The sequence below is a fragment of the Diadema antillarum genome, unplaced genomic scaffold, assembly GCF_040938485.1.
Source record: "Diadema antillarum isolate AM-2024a unplaced genomic scaffold, OU_Dant_1.0 scf00000162, whole genome shotgun sequence".
In the NCBI taxonomy this organism is placed as follows: Eukaryota; Metazoa; Echinodermata; class Echinoidea; order Diadematoida; family Diadematidae; genus Diadema; species Diadema antillarum.
Genome location: NW_027271051.1, coordinates 674,709 through 691,506, shown reverse-complemented (window position 1 = coordinate 691,506; position 16,798 = coordinate 674,709). Strand labels below are relative to the sequence as shown.

The following is a 16,798-nucleotide window of genomic DNA, read 5'->3' as shown; positions in this document are numbered from 1 at the left end:
GTGTAGCATATGATATTCTTGTGTAATATCCTTCAAGAGCTGTGACTAAAAAAAGGAGCAGGAATAGTATTTTTATCACGAATAACAACAAGAAAAGGACTGTAGGATAATCAGCTGTAACTTTTCATCTTTTTTTGTGAATTCTCCTTCAACGAATGAAACATTTAAATACATTTAAGGTTGTTGGGTACTGTATCTTCAACACATAACAGAATCACATTTTACTTGGTAAAAAAAAGAAGAAGAATTACATGAACAAACAAGGAAACAAGCAAAACTAGTAAATTTGGGAGCCTGTATCACGTCCTACACAATATCCCTCCTTGATGACTATCTATTCTTCAGTGTGAGTCTGCCATGAAATCCAGAGTTTCTACTCACATTTGAAAGGATTACAGAAATTGGATTGAGGTGCAGTTTGCTCACAAGTTTGTACGTCACATCTGGCACACATTGAATTGATGACTACACAGTTTCGTTGTTAAAGCTATACTCCAAACACCCACCCCCCTCTTGTTGAGACTACCACTTTTTGCTGTGTGCTCCTTAAATCACTGCTGCCAGTTTCTCTCTCGCTTTGCGAGGAGTCTTCATGGAGCTCTGTTTCTGGCTAAATTAAGGGCTAAAGTGAGATTTGTGGGAGTCAGTTCGAATGTGATACGCCATTTCTCTCCCTCTCCGGTGATAAAGCCGGGCAATTTGTTATCCAGCCCCAAATCTGAGACTGCTATTCTGTTATGATCACCTCCCGCTACCTGCGCTCATTTGTTTCTCTCCCGGCCACGGACCTCACTCACCGCCCCACCACCCCTCTATCTCCCCAACCCTTCCTCCTTTTTCAGAGCCACATATTGTGCAGGGTGCGTGCTAGCGTGCCACCGAGTTTCTGGCTTGCATTTGAAATGCTGAACACTGGCGAGGTGTGTCGTTTGCAGCGAATCCGATTTCTCGCCGCCAAATGTGATTGGGATCCGCGTCTTTTAAAAAAAAACGGGAGCAGCCTGTGACCCAGTTCCATCCGGGATGAGATCTGCGGTTCGTTTTGGAGTGTGGGGAGTGGCGTGGCTCCTCCGTAGCATCTGCCACTTCTCAATCAAGAGGCAGACAAGCGGCGGTGCGTTCCACGTTTTGTGGAATCGTTAAGTTGATTGTCACTCAGCCTTCCTCTCGTCGGAGATAGGGCCTATAACTTGTGCTTCATTACTCTCGAATAGCGGCCTTCCATACATACCTACTTGAACAGACAGTGCGGCTCTTCTGCCACTCTTATGGATGTTGTTTTTTTTTATTTCAATGATGCCAATAAACTTAGAATCTGCAGTCACTCAGGTGCTGGAAGTGAATCTAAAGACTAAATCAAATGGCAACCAAGTCACAAATACTGATTCATGTTCTTCCAATACCCAATACCCAATAAACATATTTTTAAAAATCCTGTTTCATGTGTCTGATTTGAGGAATACCAGCACAGTTCAGTGGTAAAAAAAAAAAGTTAATTATTTTACCATTGGCAATGCAGAGATCCAGACAGGCAGTGTGTAAAACCTCCGAACATGTGTCCCATTTCACAGATTAGAGAGACGACAAGGATTCAGTTTTACCTGAGGCTTAGAAATCACACTGGCATTTTCTACAGCTTTCAGGTGGATGTTGAAGAAAAATATACATTGTAAGAAGTATGCCTTTTCTCTGTATTGCAGAGAAAAGATGCATCAACTTTCACTCCATGTTTGCGACTTCAATGAGGCTATACAAACTTGTTGGGAACAACATGAGTGGAATCAAAAGATAAAGGCCAGCAAATTACAGGCAAAAAGGAACAGATTGAAGGGGAAAATAAAACCAGAAGTGAAAGTGTTAAGTGTGTGTGCTGAGCTTTTATAGACTCCCATGGGGACGTGGTGAAAAAAAGTCACCCTCATTATGCCGTTGCTATGTCTTAGCAGAAATCGCTGTTCACCTCAGAGGGCCAGAATATGATCTTCTTCAATTCTTATGATGTAAGCAACTTCCTCATGTCTCAAAGGATTCTGTAATGTGATACCCTTGATATGCTGTAGCTGGACTAGAGTCACGAGGATAGTATGTCCCGTACGAAGAATGCGGCAGTCACGTGACCCAAGCCGATTCTATGTGAAGATGCTTCTGAATGTCATGTGAGATTACAGACAGCTGAATGGTTCTATTTTCTAGAAGTGTGCATTTCTGTGTATGTATTTCCTTTCTTTCGTAAATGGAGAATGCTGTCTTGTCCGCATCAAAGAATAGGGTAGTGTATAATAACAAAACGTGAACATCCATGGCTTTTTATTAAGAAGATGGCCATTCTGAAAAGATTTAATGCTGTTTTGAGATGTGCACTGATTTTCACATTACTGGACCCATTAGTTAGTTTCCTGCACGGCTGATACACTGCTGTATCATTTTTTATTTCTAAACTGAAAATATAATACAGAGTCTTGCTGCAAAAATTGCACATTGGAATCTTCCTCTGTGTTGTGTGCGTGAACCGTGCAGTAAAGGTGAGATAATATTCAAGGTGTGAACGAACCCCAAGTGCTTCATGTTTGGATGTGTGTGAGGCTTTGCATACATCAGGATCAGGTTCCCACTGACATTTGTCTACCGTATTCCTCTCTTTCGAGGGGGGTTCGCTTCTTCCTCGAGACGAAACATCTCCATTAGTAATTCGCTGTGAAATGAATAACCATCTTGGCTTTGTCCCCTCCCCCCCCCCCCCCCCCCCCCCCCCCCCAATGGATAACCAACATTGACCAACGGGGATGCATTCCTATGTCTGGATGGACAGAAAAAGGCAAAGTGAGAGATAGAGAAAAACAGAGAGGGGGAGAGAGGAGGAAAGAGAGAAAGAAAAGGAGAGAGAGGAGGAAGAGGAGGAGAAGAAGAAGAAGAGAAGGACAGAAGGACAGAATGTAAAAGAGAAGTTGTGTGGTAGAGAGTGATGTACAGTGTGGCTGTGTCTCTACCTGGAGGGATGTGAATCTTGTCCGTCTGAATTAGCTGTGGCTAAGTATCTGGGTTTAAAGGGATGGTATAGTTTTGGTTGAGGGTGGGGGATTCAGGTTTTAACTTTTTGCAAGATAATTAGAAACCTCTTCAAAAATATGAACAAAAATACAATTCTAAAAAAAAATTAAAGTTTATTTAAAGAAAATCAGTTTTGAAATGGCTGAGATATCAAAAAACAAAGTAAAACAAAGTGGTCCCAATGAAAGGTGGGTCCCACCTTTGATTAGGACCACTTTGTTTTTTGGATGTCTCAGCCATTTCAAAACCGATTTTCATCAAATAAACTTTGAATTCCTCTTCGAATTGTTTGCTCTGTCATATTTCATAAGAGGTTTCTCATTAGCTCACAAAAAGTGGGGAACCTGAAGCCCCATCTCAACCAAAACTATCCATCCCTTTAAAGAAGGAGCCAGAGGCTGGCAGAGGCGACTCTCCTAGATATGATAGCTTTGGTTTGAAATGTGTGTGGGTACAGAGAAACTTGACTGGCACAGTCACCCACGTGTATTACGACTGTCATCCTGCACATTTCATATTAAAGTGAACAATGTCTGCAAGTGAAAGTAGGGACTGCCCCATTTTGTCCTGTCGTTTTGGCAGTGTCCCAAATTTATCAATTTAATCTTGTCTAAATCCCTCCCCCCCCCCCCCCGATTTTCTGCCTTGTTTTGATTGTGTGCTCCTTGTAGCCATGACAAGGATCTGATAATATTGAAATACATTTCATTCAGTCGGTATGTCTTGTCAAGTAAAACACACCCTCTAGCACATTGACACTGCTGTTGTCTTAATCTGCGATAAGTGACATGATACCCATTTTTTTTTTTAATTTAAGGAATGTAAAGCTTTCAATGCCGTTGAAGGTGCAGCTTACTTTTACAGAGAGAGGGAGAGATATATCACAGCACTATGTAAACTGATCACTTCACTGTTTTCCCAATGTTAAAAAAACTTTGAGTTGTATGACATCAAGCTGCTTCATTTTAAAAACTTCTTGCAACATCACAATGACAGAGACAATAATATAGTTTCTTGAATATTTGCTTAGTGATGAGCCATTTATTTCACAAGCTTCTTTCAGTTCTCGTCATTGTTGGAGGGTGTTTTTTGCATGTACCGGTAATCATTTTCTTTAGCTAGGTTGGGCAAGCCTGTAAAAACCCACAGGCAGCCCTTCGGTTCGTGATGAACAAATTTTTGAGGGAAGTGAGGGCAAGAAATTTAGCTATTCAAGTGTAAATCACTGATCTATTTCAGTGAAAGACTGAAGATAGTGAGAAGGGCTTGACATAAAGAGAATCACCACTGCAAAGGAGGATTTTACACTCTTAATATTTGTGCCTTTCCTTCTCACACATTTGTTGTTGTTGCTACAAATCAAGACCAAAAGTCCCTTTCCATTGTGTATTGCCATCCGTCCAGTATTTTGCTGTACAGAACTTGCTGTGAAATATCACACCTTTGTAAATTTCCAGACACACACAAAAAAATCAATGTTCAATTTCATCCTTTCTCAGTGAGGGCTCTGCCGGTGGGCTTGATTCTGTCAATATTTGCATTCCTCCCCGAGTTCAGGTGTTGTGAGGAATGTCAGGATATGTTGTTTGACTGTGTTCCAAAATAACAATTGATCGGCAAGTGTGGCATTTATGGAATGCAGATTTTTTTTCCCCTTCACTCTTGATCTGCTTGCAGAGATGTCACACAAAGTCATTAGCCTTCCACATTCTGACCTTGGATCTGTTGGGCTCTGCCCTCCTATAATTCCAGGGACAATTTGTCAATTTGCAAATTATGATGATGGTGGGGGCTTGGTGATTGTCTTCAGAGCACTTGGGAGTTTGGGGCCTAGAGAAATGTTTGCAAAAACAGCTGTCACCCGTGGTGATGGAGCTCAAGGCATCTGCTGCATAGCATCAAGGAGCTTCAAACACATGTAGAAGCTTTATGGCTACATCAAGACGCAACTGATGTGTTGGCTGAAGAAATGTTGGAATAAAATACATTGTTGAAAGGGTTTTTTACTTTTATATTTGTGATTGCAAATTGCAATCTTAATCATCCTGTTCATGACTGTCATGAATGATAAATCTTTGGTCATATACAGAATTAATATTTCTGAGATAAATGCTGCTGTATGTTTTATTTCAGTTATCTGCTTGTTTTGATATGAGTAAACATGCTTGCATGGTTTCATGCATTATTTGTTTGGTTGGTATTCATTGTATGTGGAAGCCATTTCTTCTCGCTTTATAACTTGTATCTCAATCAGAGATCATTTTGCGTATCCCACATTATTAACATTGTCAAGGTCACCATCATCATCATCATCATCATCATCACTTCCACCTTTAAAATCATAATCATCATCAATATCAGCATCAGCAACATCACATTAAAATCATCCTCATTGTCAGCATTATCAAAATCATCGCCATTACCATTATCGTTCTCTTCATTGTCATTATCATCGTCACTTTCAACTGCCACCATCATCATCATTACCACCACCACTATCACCATCACCACAACCACCATCATCATCATTAATGCCATCATCATTATCATTATCATCATCATCATAAACATCATCACCATCACCATCACCATCACCATCATCAACATCATCACCATCACCACTAATACCATCATCATCGTCCCAATCACCACCACCACCACCACCACCACCACCATCACTAACATCTTCACAACCATCGTCATCATCACCACCACCACCATCACCATCATCATCACCATCATCTTTCTCTCCCCGATGGAGCCTGTTGTTCCTCCTCCCCTCCCTGTATCCACAATTCCCAACTCGTCCCAAAGAGGACGGTCCCAGTGCCGATGTTTGTCCGTGCTGCTGCATGGCCTGCCTCGCAAACCAACGATCCCCATTCGTCTCACTCACTAAATCTCATCACCGTAATTCTCCTCCCCTTTCTAATCTCTTCTCCAGCACGAAGACTCGGTCCTCATACACGCGGTGAAGGGGGGCCACCCGGAGGTGGTCAAACTTTTACTCAAGAAATGCGCTGACGTTGACATTCAGGGTGAAGTGAGTAATTCAACCTCGGCCTGCTCCATGATGCGATTGATTACGCATTTTCTTCCCCCACGCCATGGCCGCATATATGACAGCTCAAAAGAATTCAATTTTGAAGTAAAAGAATTTCTCATCATCGTTCTAAATGTGGCACTCTTTTTTTTTTTCTGCTTGGGATGTTATCATGGCAGCCCATGGCCCACTTTCTCAAATGAAGATTATTAAGGTATGAAGACCGAGAGTCGTACTGTCCTCACTCGAAATTTGACATGTAATCAGCATCTCAATTCTGTCAGGTGGTTGTTGAAGGTTAATCTTTGATGGAATGATGTATATCGTCTGTTCTGATTACACTTTTGCATGATGCCAAACATGCACATCATATGATGAGTGTCGACAATTGAACTAATGACATCAAAGCCTGAATGAAATCAGAACAAGATACATACATCGAAGAAGAACAGACTGTCTTTTGATTACCAGCTACAAATGTCGGCCAGATCCTATATTTGTATTCCATTTTAATTTCATAACAGTCATTATGCCCCCCCCCCCCCCATGACTTCATGGTCTGTCCTAGAATGTGGTGCATTTTGACTGTCACATCAGTCCTTTCTTAATTGTGTCCATCAAAACTCATAGTATCTTGTAGTATGATGAGGAATTATATAAAAACATCAGATTTATGTATGAAATGGCATGGGCACTGTCAATGATACCATATCCATCAGTCCCCTCTCTCTATTGGTTTACTATTTGTGCAATTACATTCAATTCTCATCTGTTCAAATGCAGACACACACATTGGCATGAAATGTTGATATACTAAAATGTTCCTACGATGTCAGCGGGAAAGCATTTCACATTTTCATTGCCTCCCCCCCCCCCAAAAAAAAATAAATAAATAAAAATAAAAAAAATAAATGGAAACCCTCTCATCTACATTCTTCCATATGATTATCATGAGGATTATTGATATTTTGCAATGTAGGGAGATATTGATGAAACTTCACAAAGTATGAAGATAAAAAATTTATCCTTGAAAAGAGTTGTTATATCATCTGTACCACTGAACTACTCGTATTTTTAACCTATACTCCAAAGACATGATGGTCATGTTAATGGCGATTGGACGATTTTGGTTTTCCATTCACAGGAAAAGAAAACGGCATTATACTGGGCAGCTGAGAAGGACCATTTGGACATCTTAGAGACAATCTTAGAATGTAATCCAAACACGGAACTAGCAACCAAGGTAATACAATTTCCATTTTTACCCATTCACAATTTTTAACAGCTACAGAATTTTTGTGCAGAAAATTTGAGGAAGCGAAATGGAAGGAGACGTAGGCCGGAATTCACAAAGGTGCTAAGAATCTACTCCATGAATTTACCATATTATTATATGCTAAAACCGTTTTGTGAGGTATGTGTGTGTGACGTAATGATAATTGCAGGCAGTCATGTTCTTGTTCATGTTTAAAGTCTATGGACTAAATCTAAAACATTGATTTGATTTTAATTACCTTATTGAATTTTGGCCATTATGTCCAAAGTTTATCTCTTGTGTGAATAGAACCGTTTTGTGTGAATCTGAAAATCTTGATGAAAGTCAGCCAACCATTAATGTGATGATATGTGAGTCACACTTTTGAAACCTTGGAAAAAAATCTGTGCATCTATTTTGAATTCTTGGCTTGATATTTATGGTAAATTTTTTCTGCTTCACCAGGACGGGGAGACGCCATTATTACGAGCCACAAGAAACCGAAGTCGGGAGGTTGTGAGGGCGCTGTTGGACAAGGGAGCCAAAGTTTCAGCAACAGACAAGGTATTCATATCCCTCATACCCCCCAGTCAACATATGGTCACATGACATTGAATGCTGACTAACGCAACCGTACCTCTGACAGCACAAGTTTACTGTAAAACACGTTATTTTCGCAGCATGAAATATCCGCAAGTTGCCTCTAATAACACTCAATGCATGTAATGTAGACAAGAACTTTCCCGTGCAATTGAATTTTGCGAATTTTGGCTCTCACAAAATTAAAATGCACGTGAACATTTCTTGTTTTATAGCACGTAAACAAAAAAAAAAAAGGAAGAAAACATTTGCTTCACTTACATTCACACTTATTTTACAGGATACAGAATGCACAAATAGTTTCACGCTGCACAAATTTCCACATTAATCAACAAGAGTTGACTGCATTTTCACTGGCTTTTGTTTTGTTTTGTTTTGTTTTTTCTTTATGCAGAGAGGTGATACACCACTTCACATAGCCATACGGTATCGAGACAAGAAGATCTCGGAGCTGTTGTTACGTAATCCCAAGGATGGCAGGCTGCTGTACAAACCCAACAAGGAAGGGGAAACCCCTTACAACATAGACTGCAACCACCAGAAAGGCATCCTCACTCAAATCTTTGGAGCCCGTAAGTCGGCCTTTCGGTCGTTTATACTCTTTATTTGTTTCTTTGTTTGTTTGTTTTTTGCTCATTTCGTTTCTCTTTAAACTTTATGGTACTGTCTTTACCGATGGACAGAGATATCTGGAAGCTATGTGATTATGGATAGAGATAACCTAATCCCTTTAATCCTACAGTGTCGCCATTGCCTTCCTCTTAGACAACTGAGGCACATTTTTATGCCCAACGTACAGTTCTTTGATGCAGATTTCAATGCTGGAAATCCAGTGACAAATAATTAAGAAATAAGGTTGCCATTTATCACCCCTCAGTGCGATACTTTTTTTTTTCAAACTTGGCCTTTTTCTCAAAATCATTCATTTAGTACATCCTACCAATGTACCCTATAGTAATGATAATCAACAACGCCTTATATAGTGCATAACACATAGTGTATACACTGTTTGTCCCTATGAGTTTCAGAAAAGGAAAGACTATAATCGAATAGTCAATTGCAATTGCAATAGTACTGATTTTCGTGTTTGATGAGACTGTAAAAAGATGCATTTTCAAGGCAGAATTGAATTTATTGATGTTAGTAATTTGTCTTAGATTCTAGGGTAGATTACTTCATAAAGTAAAAGCATTATATGCAAATGTTCCTTCTCCATAAAATTTGGGTTCTTCCGTCTAGAATAACGAATAAGTCTGTGCTTTTTGAAAGAAGGTTCCTCTCAAGATGTTCTGATTTGGGAGTGTTTGTTACATGTCTCACCCGTAGGGAGCTTCAGCCCCAGTGATGAGGTTGAGAATGAGTTGAGCGACCTGTGTAGCAGCTCTTTGGCAGATATCCTCAGTGAGCCAACCCTCCTGCCTCCGGTCACCGTCGGTCTGTACGCACGCTGGGGTAGCGGCAAGTCTTTCATCCTCAAGAAGCTGCAAGGTAGGCGGGCAGTCATTTGCCATCACTTCATTCCATCTTTCTTTTAATACCATTACCTCCACCAAGGAAGAAGGTTAGGTTTTCATCGGCATTTGTTTGTTTGTTTGTCTGTGTGCAAAATAACTCAAAAAGTTGAAAAACTTACAGGAAAGGTTAAGAATGACACAAGGAACAGATGATTAAATTTTTTTTTTCATATTTCATAGTTCATATTTGTATCTTAATGTGCCTGTAAAAAGTTGATTGGAATTACAGAATTAGAAGATAGTCCATGATAAAAATGATTTTGTTCACGGATCTTGGAAGATTTGCTCCTTTCGTGGTTGTTTTCTTTATTTCAAGTCCCTTTGAAGCTTACTTGCTTTGTAAATTTGATTGGAAAGCTGATTTTGATTTGTTATCATTATACCCCCGCCAAACGAAGTTTGAAGGGGGTATATAGGAATCAGCGGACGGTCGGGCGGTCGGGCGGTCGGTCCGTTGCAAATCTTGCGTCGCGAACTACTTCCTCAGTTTTCAACCGATTCCCATAAAACTTGGCACAGATGTGTGCCTTGGGTTGTAGATGTGCAAGACGTATTTTTTGACAGTACCCAAAAGTATGTTGCCATGGTAACGGCATATTATGGGCAAAAATGGGTACAAATCTTGCGTCGCGAACTCCTCCTACAGTTTTTGATCAATTTTTATGAAATTAGGTATAGATGTTCATCTGAATATGTTAATGTGCAAGACACATATTTCCGCAGTGGCAAAAAGTGCGTTGCCATGGTAACGGCATGTTATTGGTAAAATATAGGGCAAAATGCTTCATGGCAAAACTGCTTCATCAGTGTTCTTCCAATTCTCATGGAATTCATATTGAATGTTTGTCTTAGGATATAGGTCAGCATGACACATTTCTTGACAGTGACAAAAAGTATGTTGCCATGGTAACAGCTCACATATTATGAGCCAAAATGATGGAAAATTTTGTGTTGCAAACTACTTCCTCAGTTTTTGCCCAATTTCCATGAAACTTGGTACAGATGTGTGCCTTTGGTTGTAGATGTGCAAGACGCATTTTTCGACAGTACCCGAAAGTACGTTGCCATGGTAACGGCATATTAATGGCAGAAGATCAAGGAAAGATCTTGCGGATTTAACTACTTCCTCAGTTTCTTGACCAAAGTTTATGAAATGTTGTTTTGACCAAAGCTTATGAAATGTTGTTTGGCGGGGGTATAACCAGTCGCTGTAGCGACATTTCTAGTTATCTACTGTCCTCAAATTGGCAAAGAATGCATAAAGACTTGGCTTACTCATTTGCAACTTGAAAGACTCTTTTCCCCAGGAAAATTTTGGAATTGAATTCCATTAAAGCATTACTACATGACGGCACAAATATGTAACGAAAATGTGAGGCATTTCAACCTTGGCTTCACTGCTAATTCTCATCCACCCTCTCCTTTTCCTAATCTATCTTTCTATCCATCCATCCTTCCCATCTCTGCGTGTCTGTCTGTGTGTCTGTCTATCTGTCTGTCTGTCTGTATGTATCACTATCTTTCTGGTCTGGATGTTACAGATGAAATGTTCCAGTTTGCCCGTCAGGACTTCCGGCCAATGTTTCGTTTCACCTGCTGGGTGTTCATCCTGTGTGCCCTGGTTGGTCTAGCTATAGGTGCAGTGGTTTTATTCATCCCCTTCGCCATGGAGGGCTACACCTTTAAAGGTGCCGTCAGTCTAGCAGGGGGTGTGGCTTTAGGAGTCTTTCTTTTATTATATTTCTTGTTAGGTGAGTATCCAGGCTTTTGGTGTGGAGGTATTCTAATCTCCCATAATGATGATGATGATGATGATGATGATGATGATGATGATGATGATGATGATGATGATGATGATGATGGTGATGATGGTGATGATGGTGATGATGATGATGATGATGATAATGATGATGATGATGATGATGATGATGGTGATGATGGTGATGATGGTGATGATGATTTTATCATGATATTGAAGTGAACATCTTTATTTATGTGTGGAAAGTTTATGCAGAAGTTTGCCAATTAGTGATTATGCTTGTGGTTGTTTTCGTTGTGTGTGTGTGTTTGTTCTTTGGTTTGTTGTTGTATTTTTTTTTTTTTTTGGGGGGGGGGGGGGATTTTTTGAATGTTTCTATTGTGCCACTCTTAAAATCAATTGATGGAAGCTATGAATGGTGTCAATCATTGCGTTGACCTTCAACTTATGAAGGAAGATTGTGTTGCTGACCAGAGTGGGAATGAGGAACATACATAGTTATGTGCATTGCAATTTGAGTGTGAAGTGAGATTTTATTGTATTCGTTGATTGCTTGTTGGCAGTTTTTGGTTCTCTGTGATAGAGATCATGATACTGTTTATCATCCATGTAAGTCTAGGGTTGCACTTATCAAGAGGTTGGTTACCCCAAATTTATCACATATAGTCTTGCTAATGAATATGATATGACAGCAGAACTATGCTGGGATAGTGCACATCCAGTGTGTAATCGCCAAGGAATGCTGTTAATTACTACATCATTCAATACTTCTTTTGTTTATTATTGTGTCATCCTGTAATCCTTTCCCACTCATTTGTGCAATAATTATGTTCTGTAATATGCATGGAAATACAAGATCAGATATGTTGTTCTTCCCTCCTCCTTCGCAGCTCTAGTATACTTTGGTCATCGTCAGAAATGGAGGGGGTCGGGCAAGCTAAGCAAGTGGCTTGCCCGGCAATTCAACTACTTCCGCCTCGTGATGGCGCTGTGCTACTGCAATCCTCCTGTCTCCTCCGAGAGGACAGCCAAAGTCTTGCCAGTTAGGTGAGTGGTGAGAACCTTGTGACCACAGCGCAAGGCACGTTCAAACGAATTTATAGATTGACACAGGATTCTTGTATGCATTGACAAACCGTTGATCAGTGTCATTGGCAAACGCGTACTCCAGACAAAGGAGAACACTTATCGAGAGCAATACTCACTGGTTTAATCCTTACAGTCACCTGAACCACTCTCAGTTGTCCATACATGGGTATGTGATGTGTTAAAGGGATGGCATAGTATTGGTTGAGGTGATGATTCAGCTTTAAAATTTTTGTGAGATACTTAGAAACCAACTTATGAAATGTTAAAGAGCATACAATTCTAAGAGGAATTCAAAGTTTATTTGATGAAGAATGATTTTGAAATGGCTGAGATACCCAAAACAAAGTAAAACAAAACAAATTGGATTGCTTTGTTTTGGATATCTCAGCCATTTCAAAACCAATCTTTATCAAATAAACTTTGAATTACCCGTAGAATTATAATGCTTTTTCATATTTCACAAGAGGTTTCTCATTATCTTTAAAAAAAAAAAAATCATCATCAAAAAGCGTTGGAAATCTGAAGCCCCAGCTCAACTGAAACTGTACCATCCCTTTAAGAAAGTGACTCTTTGCCTGTCTTATGTCATCCTTGCATCTCTTCAACTCTGCCATCATATCTCAAATAATAGCTCGAGATGTACTGTGTCCTCCCTGGATGTACGCTGCTGAAGTTTCTTCATATTCAATTGCATCTATAATATGATTCTCGTTTGCAGGTTTATTTTTGGAGATCACCTCCACTTGAGCAATCTGGGCAGCCATGCGCCCCTGGCCCGGACCATCGGCAGTCTGGGCGTGTCCCTGGAGAAGGAGCTGGGTACCCTGGTCTCGAGGCTCTACAGGGTGGTCCGGTCCACCCCAGATGGGGGTAAATATTCACTGCTTTGGACCAAGTCCTCATTGTCCAGGTCGTCTTCTCTTTCACCTCCTTCTTCTCCTCCACCTCTTTCCTTTATCTCTCTCTCTCTTCTCCTTCACCTTCTTCTCTTCTTTATCATCATCCTCTTCTCATGTTTCTCTTTCTTTTCATATTCCTTCTCCTCCTCCTTGTCAGGCTCATCTTCTCAATCAAGTTTGTTGCAGATTGAAACTTCGCAACAATTTGTGTAACCCTCTATGAGCCCAAGCGCTTGACTGAACCTGCCAAGCTTTTGTCATCTCTATTCAGTAATCCTAAAGTGTAGGTTAGCAAACCCACTCAGGGGTAGCAACATTTCCCAGTCATACAGGAAGGCCACGATGGCACATCAGGGAGTTGGGGGATTGATTAGCCTTGTTTCATTGATGAGTAGTTTCCAAATATGTCTGCCAGTCAGGGAAGAAGACACTCCAGCATGCATGGCAATAAGCAACCAAAGGGGCAGTAAAGGTTTCTTGCCAGAAAGGTAACAAACTACAGGCCTGACGTGTAATATCCACAAAACTATGCATATATGCGGAACGGTAAAGTAGGGGGAAAATCATTCTATAAGATCTATGAGCATATTTTGTTAGTGAGGTGAAAGAACATATAGATAGCCAGTAAAGCACTTTATTAACGTATATTGAAATTAGCAGTTAACACTTTATTCTTTGTGTGGAGTTGTTCTTTTTTAGTCTCTTGGTGAACTTTCCTCTCTTATATCCTAAGGAGAAAAGGTTATTGCATTATTGAATTAATCATGTTTTTGTGCTTCATTTCTTTCAGGCAAATCCCGTTTTAAAAGGTACTGCTGCATTCCTAGGTTTATAATAACAATGCTGGTGATAGGCTGTTTACTATCAGGACTGGTCCTCCTCGTCAAAGTGGAGATGCACATGGAGATTGTTGAGGCAGGTGAGGCGGAGAAGTCCGCCATCACCAAGCACAAGATTGCCATGTTGGTGCTCCTAGGAATCGTGGCGCTGTCCCTGATCCTCAACCTCTGGAACTTTATGCAGTTTGTGTACCAGATGGTGTACCCGCCGCGGGTGCGCATGGAGCGCAAGGCGCGCCAGGCGGGCCACACGAAGCCGGACGACTTTCTGCGGAGCCTCAAGCAGGAGGTGACGACGCTGACCAACATGGTGCAGTGCATGGACGCCTTCCAGGGCGTCCAGACGCGCCTCGTGGTAATCGTCGACGGGCTGGATTCGTGCGAGCAGGAGCAGATTTTGAGCATCCTGGACTCCATCAAAGCCCTCTTCTCCTCCCCCAACTCCCCCAACTCGCCCTACATCACCATCCTTGCCATCGACCCCTACATCATCACCAAGGCCATCGACCAGAACCTCCACAACGTCTTCAAGGAGTCCAACGTCCGCGGCCACGACTACCTGCGCAACCTGGTCCACCTGCCCTTCTATCTGGAGGTGGGCATCCGCCTCAAGGACAGCGCGGAGATGCCGCTGGCCAACCACGTGTCACCATCAACATCCAGGGTAAGTGTCTCCCGGCCCTTGCATGTCCCCCTGCGCATTCTCTAAACCCTCCAACCTCTAGCTCAGAATGCTCTCAGTAGCCTCCGACATGTTTGCAGCAGTCTTGTCCTCCGTGGGAGTGTGTTGTCGCTGTCGTACGTTGTGGTATTGATCGGTGCATTTAGAACTCTTTAGCCTCAAAGTCATTTTTGCCACGTGATGTCTTACTTCTTCCAACTTCTGTGAAGAATGCTCAAAGACCACAAGTTTTTAGTTGATAGAGGCAGCAGTGATCTCAATCAAGCTTTTTTGTGGTTCATACAGAAACATTGGAAGGCTGTCAGCCAGCTAGCTTTTACTCTTTCATTTGCTGTAACTTCTTATCAAAAAAAAAATTGTATGTTATTTCCTTCTTATGCTTCTTTTCAGATGCTTGGCTAAATCTTCTCTATAATATGTGCATTCCTTCTCTTTTTATCTTTTTATTTCCAAATTTACGTAAAGTGAGAGTCGGACAAATTGTGAAGTCCCTTTCATTTACATTCTCTGCTCAATATTAACAATGTGTGCTATTCTTCTATGCACATGTCCCCCTAAAAAACAACAACCAAAGAAAGTGTACAGACTTCACTAACAGAAACTGGGTATTGTATCATACTTTCTTCACTTCTCTGTTCATGAAATTATCAAAAGCACCTGCAAAATGTGTCTCTAGGAATGCATCCTTTCTTCATGGACAGAGCAAACTTGCACTCGTAAATGCTTGTCATTTCATGTTTTTAATAAAGTAATATAACATTTTATATGTGGGGAGGGAGAAATAATCAGATCAAAGTTGAAATCAATCCAAGAAAATCTGGAGAAATTTTCACTGAAGGAAATTTCTGCACTGATATATTAAGGTAACATAAATTGTTGGATCAGATTATGAAACGTGAGGGGGGGGGGGGGAGGGGGAAGGGGGAATGACAAGTCAGATGTTTCTTGAAAGATACCGAACAGGTGTACACGATATATGCATTTCATCAAAATATGTCTACCTCGTGCAATACCTTCCTAAGAATATGTGATAGCAAGTATCCTGGTAGATTTAGATGTAAACTTAGCTGGAGGGGAGAGGCAAGCATTTGTTGCTCCCTAGTTCTATGAAATATGCTTTCAAAGGGTCAAGCAAGTTTCAGTTAGTCTATTCTATACGCTATGTGTGGTTTGTAGCAACATCTCTCCTTTGTCCTGCCTCCCACACCTTGAATAAATGTAATCAACATCCTCATCAACATTCCCATCATCATCATCATCATTGTCATTATCATCATCATCATCATCATCACCATCATCATCTTCATCACTATCATTGTCATCGGCATTAAAATCCCATCATTATAATCATCATCATCATCATTGTCATCGGCATCAATGTCCCATCGTTATCATCATAATTGTCATCACTATCATTGCCATCAGCATTAACAACATCCTATCATCATAATAATCATCATTATCATCACCATCACCATGACCATTATAATCATTATTATCATCATAATCACCATCACTATCATCATCGTCGTCATCATCATAATCACTATCATCATTATCATCACCGTCATCACCATCATCATCATCACCATAATCACTATCACCATCACCGTCATCACCATCATCATCACCATAATCACTATCACCATCACCATCATCATCATCATAATCACTATCATCATCGTCGTCGTCGTCATCACTATAACCATCATCACCATAATCATCAATATTATTGTCATCATTATTTTGATACTGACTGTGCCACCTACAGTCAACAGGCACCAATAGAACTTTCAAAGTAATTCACTATTTACTCCTTTCTCATCATGCTTGTTACATGGCAAAAATTAACATACAATTTTGTGCGCTTGATGTATGATACCTACACCTCTGTACATCAGGTAGAAACAAAACCCTAGACAGTGAGAGGACTTATTACTCAGTGTGAGTTTGTAGAATGTCTCACGGTGAAATGAAGAGGTTTGAGTGTTCCCTTCATTAACTGGCACATTCATGTCAAAGAAATAAAAGATAGAACAGAAGCAAACGTGATATACTTATACGCCTGAC

The 16,798-nt window shown here is 40.6% G+C and overlaps 1 protein-coding gene across 1 annotated transcript in view; it reads left to right on the top strand.

Moving 5' to 3' along the window:
- Positions 1–16,798, top strand: part of LOC139722278 (uncharacterized) — a 91,632-nt gene that overhangs the window by 60,995 nt on the left and 13,839 nt on the right. The window contains exons 9-17 of the mRNA XM_071633587.1: positions 5,993–6,091; positions 7,236–7,334; positions 7,812–7,910; positions 8,341–8,518; positions 9,273–9,434; positions 11,002–11,211; positions 12,110–12,266; positions 13,027–13,178; positions 13,998–14,710. Of these exons, the coding sequence (XP_071489688.1) occupies positions 5,993–6,091; positions 7,236–7,334; positions 7,812–7,910; positions 8,341–8,518; positions 9,273–9,434; positions 11,002–11,211; positions 12,110–12,266; positions 13,027–13,178; positions 13,998–14,710 (1,869 nt within the window). The remainder of the gene's footprint in view (positions 1–5,992; positions 6,092–7,235; positions 7,335–7,811; positions 7,911–8,340; positions 8,519–9,272; positions 9,435–11,001; positions 11,212–12,109; positions 12,267–13,026; positions 13,179–13,997; positions 14,711–16,798) is intronic.